The 7,260-nt window shown below is 62.5% G+C and overlaps 1 protein-coding gene across 1 annotated transcript; it reads right to left on the reverse strand.

Moving 5' to 3' along the window:
* Nucleotides 1-1,753: 1,753 nt before the first annotated feature.
* Nucleotides 1,754-7,004, reverse strand: IL12RB1 (interleukin 12 receptor subunit beta 1). Its single transcript, XM_054050576.1, is given in 15 exon segments — nt 1,754-2,532; nt 2,636-2,717; nt 2,788-2,884; nt 3,014-3,154; nt 3,237-3,386; nt 3,473-3,586; nt 3,665-3,839; nt 3,841-4,152; nt 4,234-4,316; nt 4,401-4,511; nt 4,685-4,721; nt 5,221-5,372; nt 5,445-5,614; nt 5,853-6,039; nt 6,719-7,004. Coding segments are annotated over 15 exon segments (2,517 nt in total). The 3' UTR covers nt 1,754-2,112.
* Between the last annotated feature and the right edge of the window lie 256 nt (nt 7,005-7,260).

Here is a 7,260-nt window from a genome sequence, read left to right on the forward strand (position 1 = left end):
CTTCCCTGCTGGGTGTAACGAGTTGCCCGTTCTCAGGCTGGGGGCAGCTTGGCTCTCGCCACGCGTAACCGATGCCCCGCAGCGCGTCTGGGCCCTGCGTGGCATTGGATGCGGATGGAGGAGCGCGGAAGGTCACATCCTGGCTGTGAAAGGCAGCCCCGGCGGCCGTCCTCGGGTCACTGGGCTGAGAGCGGCTCCCAGAGACTCATTTGGGAAACAATTCCGTGAAATTTAAACTAATTAGAAAGTCCTGAGTCGCTCACTCGCGCTAATTGCCGAGACCTGCTTAGTTAGTTTTCCCCGGCACGATGCCCGTGGGCTGTCTGTAGGGACTGGGCTGACCCTGGTGGCGTTGGGGGGACGTCAGCAGTTTGGATCCCCCAGAGGGTGACCCCACGGGGGTAACGGGGGTGCCTTCCATCCCCCTCTGCTCCCCGCAGTGTTTTTAATGCCGCAGTCGGGACTGATCGTCCCGTCACGAACTTGTTCCGAGAACAGGAATAATTAACCGCCGCCGGCGCTGGCGTACACCCAGGCGATGTGTTTACCGCCGCCGCCCTGCCATGCCGTGCCGTGACCCCCGTCCCGCTTCCTTCGCCGCTCCAGCCCCGAAACGGGGCTGTAAACACAGGCTGGGGCTGAAACCCGAGTGCCGCTCGCGCCAAGCCGGTAACCGAATACTTCCTCGGCACGTGGCTGGCCTGGTGCGTGCCGACGGCGAGCCCGGCATCGCCCAAATCCCAGTAAAGTCCCTAAATCTCATCCCTCCAGCTGGGTTGCTGGGTTTCTGGGAGGATGCCGGCTCCCCAGCTCATCCCAGGGATTTGGGGTGCCGGCGAGGAAGGGTGGAGGTCTCCGGGGAGCCGTGGGGCGATGGGTGGTGGCGTGGCAGGGACGGAAAGATGGATTCGCTCTGCTGGGAGGTGGAGAAGCCTCGTGGGGACGCGGGGCTGGTGCCACCTCGTGGCTCCGCCGGCAGCCGAGTGGCTCTGGATGCGCGGTGCCGGACACGGGTGGGCACAGCGATGGGGCGACGGGACCCCCCCAGCCATGGCCACACCGCCGTCACCGCCATCCTCATCCCCAGAGCACCAGGAAAAGCCATCAATCCCAACCCATCCACGGCACATCGTGGGGGAATGTGCCAAAACACAGCCATGTGCCACCCAGGGCTTCCCTGGACCGATATCTCCGGTGGGCATCGCTGCGGTTTCCACCGCGACCGTGCGTGGGGCTCGCAGCGGCAGCGAGGAGGCTGTGCCGTGTGCCGGTGGTGGGGTGCTGCCGTTCCCCGGAGTTCCCCGTGCTACTAACCCCATTTCTTTATTTTTTTTCTTTGCCGTGATATTTTTCTGCGCTCTCAGCAAATCAGCGCTGCTGCCTCCGGCCCCCGTGCGCCGAGCAGGCGAAACCACAAACCGCTCCGCATCGCAGCATCTCCAGTTCTGCCCCAGATAAGGCTCCAGGTGGAGGTTTTAGGGGGGATGAGGGGCCCCTCGGTACCCCAGGGCACCCCCAGACCCAGCCCTGCTCCCAGGCTGTGTCCTCCGTGTCACCGTGGATTGCCCCGATTCCAAATCTTCCCTGTAATCTGCCCGGCTCAGAGAAGGGAACCCAACTCAACCCTGCTGCTTCCTGCATTTACTCTAATTTATTTTAAATTTTTTTCAATTTTTATTTTTTGCATCTCTTTTGCGTATTTTTATGGATTTAAAGGTATTGCATATGGTTTGGTTGTTTTTTTTTTAGAGGCTGACACTGGGGTTCTTCACGCCCTGATGCCTCTGGGACGATGCTGGCCCCGAGGATGAAGCTCTGCGTCTCTCCCCGGTCGCACTGGTGAAACAGCCACAGCCTGGTCGGACTCTGCAATGACTTCGCTTCTTATTTATCCCTGAGGAAAGGTGGAGGCTGGGAAATACATGGCCAAATCCATGGATCTGGAGGCACCGCTTTCAGTGTCCCGGAAACCAGAAAACTCCCTGAAAGCGTTGGTGCGACCACGCGCTCCCAGTGTGGGTGCTCAGCATCCCACCGGGGTGTTCAGCATCCCATTGGATCCCCTTCATCCCCTCCCTGCCATCCATCCCCGTTGTCCCAGCCTGATGATGGCTATGGCACCGACTCCTCCGGTGATGGGTCCCATCCTTCCTCATCCCTGATGATGATGGGTTTGTCGGAGATGAGCAGGGTGATGGGGACCAACGGCTGGTGCAGACCCTGTCTTCCCTCCTCTTCCTCCTCCTCCTCCTCCTCTTTGCACCCGGGGTAGCCGGCGCCGCTGGTGCTGCCAAGCGGTGGAAATCCCACCGGGCTCAGCACCTCCTGCCTGCGGTAGGTGAACGGCAGCTCCTTCTCACAGCCCAGCAGGGACACCACCACTGGTTCTTCGGCCACGGGTCCAGGCTGTGGTGTGCAGGGCCGCGTGTTGGCGTCGGTTGTTGTCTCCTCACCAGGACTTGTCTCTGTTATCAGCAGCTCAGCTGGGCTGAACCTCTCCAAAGGCTCCACCAAGCCTGGACGGGGATGACCCTAAGGGTTGGATGCGTTTGGGGTGGGAATGTCCCACGTTAGGTCCATGCAACCATACCTGCGTGAAGGCAGCGTGCGGTCCCTCCTGCCTCTCGCATCTCACCTGGCTCATCTCGTCAGTGGAGAACTCAACAGCTTTGGTGCCCACGGGCACGGGCAAGGGTGGGAAGAGGAGGCGGCGAGCCCTGGGGAGGGGGTGGTTGGTGAGGAGGTGGGAAATGGGGGGGAATGGGAGGGAGAGGGTGTCGCTGTCACCTCTTTTTGCTCAGTTGATAGATGACAGCCACGACGGGGAGACCGAGAGAGACGGCCAAGTAATTCAGGTTGGATTTCCACGCTGCTCCCTGCAGACCTGGGGATGGGCATGGCTGGTTGGTGGCACTTCTGTCCCCAGCGCCCCATGGGGGACACCAGAGCCGTTTTGGAGTGAGAACAAACACCGCATGGAGAGCGGAGAGGGGATGGGGTCTCCAGGTGTTACCCAACATGGTCTGGAAGCGCCGCTGAGCGCTGCAGGTGTCGCCGCTCTCTGCCGTCACCTCCCAAACGCCCACCCCGTAGGCTGTGCCAGGACGTAGGTTTTGAAGGGTGAAGTGTGACGCCGTAGCGTTGGCTTCAGCATCTGAGCAAACGGCAACAAGCAGGAGGTAGCCCGGTGGTAGCCCACCCTCCTCCTGCCCCACGGGGATGGGGGACCCACTCACAGGTCACGTTGTCCCCCTTGGCCGCGTGGCAGATGAGGTACTTGGCCACAACCCCGGGGCAGGCGGCACGGGGGGACATCTTCCACCAGAGGACAACGGTGGTGGCATCCCTGGTGCTGGTGTTGATGTGGAAGGGTACGGCCAGCGAGGCTGCACGGAAAATGGGGAGGTGATTGGGGACCCCCCCTCTTCGTGCTGTTAAACTGAGCACAGACACTCGGCGTTCCCATACGCACCGTTGCCAGCGTAGTGATGCTGTACGGCAAAGGTGGTCCAGCCCCGCGCCGCCGTCCTGCCGTGCACGGCCAGGCGGTGACACGCCGGTGCTCCCAGTGCTCCTGCGACAGGAACTGGGGATGCTGGTTAAACCCTTGCCGGGATCTGGCCCCAGGCAGGGCGTGGGTGGGGGGCGAGGGATGCTCGCTTGCCTCTCTCCACATGGATGCTCTCGGCAGGGAAATCCCGCTGGATGCAAACGCCACGTTTTGGTTCTCCGGGCAGCGGCTGCTGCTCGAAGCAATAGATGACGCCGGGGCTTGGTGCTACCCACTGTGCCGTCATGGTGCCACCAGTCATGGTGATGTCCTTGAAGCCAAGATCTGGGATGAAAGGAGAGACACGAGGGATGGACGGGAAAAGATCTCCCTCAATGCTGCCAGGGAGCTGTGTCCTTCCCGCAGAGCTGGGTACCTGTGTGCCGCTCTGCCGGCACACGGAGCCGCTGCACCGGCCCTGGCCCAGCGGCGTTGGCTGCCGTCAGCAGGATTTCATACTCAGCCCCGGAGAGGATGAGGTCGTGCGCCGTCACCTCCGTCTCCAGCACCACAGCATCCTCCTCAGCCTGCTCAGCGCAGGGGCACGCCGGCATGCGGGTGCGCAGCGTGTAGGTGACGTTCCCCTGCTCCTTGGGGGCTCTCTAGGGGAGGGAGAGGGAAGGGCTTGGAGGCTGAAATTGGGGGGGACACACCCAGGGGGGTCCCAGGGGGAGCCACCCTACCTGCCAGCTCAGCCTCAGCACTCGCTGCCCATCTCTCCCCAGTTGTCCTAACTGGTGGCTCAGCGCCGGGCTCACCAGGATTTCTACGAGAGGAATTAACCCAGTCGGGCTGTTGGCATTTTGGGGGAGTTATTGGGATCCCACCTGCTTCCTCTCCTCTTCCTCACCCCCAGGAATGAAGATGGAGCTGCTCCAGTCGCTCCAGTAACTGCTCCAGTGGGATGTCTTATGCCGGAGCTGAACCTCGAAGGCGCCGTCCCTCCCCAGGGCACAGATCACTGCGTGGGGTTGGCAGGGTCAGGCAGGGGTTGGGGGGGACCCCCTCCCCGTTTTCCCCCAGCTTTTGGCCATCGTGGGGTGCTGGGGGTCCAGGAGGGACTGCAGGGCAGAGCCCCCCTGGGAGCATCCCTAGGAGATGCTCACCTCCCACATCCCCGCAGGCTAAACTGACCTGAATCATTCTTATCCATCACTGACTCACAGGACACCTGCAGAGAGGATGGGGTACAGAGGCACCCAGGAAAACCAGTATGTTACTGGGACACAAAAACAGTCCCCCTTCCATGTCCCCTAAACACCCCAGGGGCTGGGAGAGCCAAAGGGGGTGCCCAGGAAGGGCCCCTCAGCCTGGGTACCACGGCTTCAGCCCTGGGGTGCCCCTGGCAGCAGCCAAGAGGGATGAGGGGTCCATGGCTGCGGTAAGGGGGGGGGTCTCGCTGGGGACAAACAGCCGGATTTCATCCATCGTCATCATTAGTATAATCTGGGGTTTTGCCTGAGTAATCCCCACAAATTGCAGCGTGATCCTGTTAGGGGCAAGCAGCAGGATTCCACGGCAGGATGGAGCGGAGCCGATAACACCGTGAAACAGATGGGACACCACTGGGTTTGGGGGAGGGAGCGGTAGCATCACCGAGCCCCCGCGCTGCCGCGGCATTACCCGTTGTCCTGTCAGTCCCCACCAGCTCTGGCAAAAGGCATATTTACCTGCATCCAACTGCGGTCCCCCATCCTCTGGAAGCGAGCCTCTCGCTGCAGTGGCCAGCTGGTGCGGCGGCACAGTGGCCATGGCCCCCGCAGCCGCAGTTGGCCACCAGTCTTGGTAAAAGGCATCCTGTCAGGGGGTGGATTCAGCTTGACTGCAAAGACGAGGTGATCTCATGGTTATCAGCACCGGTGTTGGTGCCCAGCCCGGCACCGCGGGCGCTTACCTGCCTCGTTGAGGTACAGCGTGAGGTTGGGGGTCCTGTGGATGCGGTCGCCCCAGCGCGCCTCCACCCAGGCCGTGGTGTTGGTGAGGACGTAAACGTTGTGATGCTTCAAGGTGTGCGTCATCTTTGTGCCCACCTCGAACCTCTGGCACAGCCGGGGCGTCGCATAGCTGGGAAGGGGGGAATGGGTGCAAGGTTGGATGTGGATAGGGCAGCGCTTGCCTTTGGGGTGAGCTTGGGGTGCAGAGGGCACATGTCCCCATGTGTCCTGAGCAGGAAACACCCGGCGGAGGGTTTGGGGGAAGACAGCAGCATCACTGCATCATGCAGCATCATGTGTCCTGGGTGCGACACATCCCAGGGGCTCTCCAGGACACAATACCCATCCCTCCACGGTGCCCGACTCACCAGAGCGTCAGGAGGTAGGAGGTGTTCCCAGCGGGGCCGAGGGGTGCCCAGGAGCAGAGGAACCCACGGGAGCCGCACGGCTTCCAGCAGGAGAACCCAGAGGTCATGGTGATGCCTGTGGGAGAGGGCAGCGGCTGCGGGCTCGTGCGCCCCAAACCCCAGCGGATTGGGCAAGCCGGGATGGAGCCTCATCGCCCTGCTGCTCACCCTCAGGATTGGAGAATCTGCGGTGGTGGTTCTCACCACCAAAAAGCCCCGTTGCCCCCTCCCAAGCCACGCGGCGCTGGCCGTGCCACCTGCCGCCAGCGGGGATTCACCCGCCTTTCCTCTCCCGCTGTGGTTTTGGGTGAGCGCCTCCATCGCAGCGACAGCCCCCGGCGCCTTCTTACCCCCCGAATCATTCATTGAAAGTCTTCTCCAGTTCTCTCTCATCTCCCAGCGCCGCAGCAGCACTTACCGCACCGCGCCGGCACCGCCAGCGCTGCCAGCAGCCACGCCAGCATCGGTCACCAGCAGCGTCCCACCGGCCTCCGCTGCCCTTCCCGCTTCCCTGCGCCCCCGGCACCCCAACCGCGGCGCGTGCCGCAGCTCCCGGCACCCGCTGGTTCCTCTTCTGCTCAAGGGTGGCTGTTTCCAGGGTGGGCAGAGCGCGAGGCACAGTCGCATGCCTCACTTTTACCAAAAGCAAAAGAGAAAGCAACCCAAAATAGCCCCGTTTGGGGACGCACGCTTGCCAGGACGTGGCCAAACGCCGCGCCGGCCACGCCACATGCGAGAAGCGCAAGGTAAGCGAAAGAGAAATCTTGGGGGTTGAGCTTTTATTGCAAAATATATTGAGTTTTTTTGATCCTTTGCCCATAACCGACCGGCTGCACCAAGGTTGGGGTCATTGGTGGCGCCTACGTGTGCGTGCAAGCGTTTATGAGCGTGGCTGTCCTCAAAGCCACGCGCCCGGGACCGTCGCGGCACGATTGGTCCCCCCGTGGCGGCGAACAAAGCCCCAGTGAAGCGGGAGCGCGCGGTGGCCGCGGATGCTGGCAGCCGCGTGACGGGGTGGGTGACCCCGGGATGCAGAGCCGGGTGGCACCGAGGGCCGCGCACAGAGTCCCCTTGTTCCAGCAGAAAGTGTCCCGTTGTGCGGCTGCGGAGCATCCCGGTGCCACGGCAGCATGGTTGGGACCCTTCCGTCCCACCGCAGGGACAGGGCTGGGGTTCCCGGCACCCCCTGCCCTGCCAGCTTGGGGTGCGCACCAAACTGAGCCGTGCTGGGCTTTGCCAGGCTGCGATGCGCAGCAGGACCGTGCTGAACCTGGCCGGGCTGTGCCATGCCACCCTAAACCATGCCATACCAGGCTGTGCCGTGCTGCACCGTGCCACGCCGCGCCGGGCAGTGTGTGCTGTGACAGTG

Source organism: Cuculus canorus, chromosome 27 (genome assembly GCF_017976375.1).
Source record: "Cuculus canorus isolate bCucCan1 chromosome 27, bCucCan1.pri, whole genome shotgun sequence".
In the NCBI taxonomy this organism is placed as follows: Eukaryota; Metazoa; Chordata; class Aves; order Cuculiformes; family Cuculidae; genus Cuculus; species Cuculus canorus.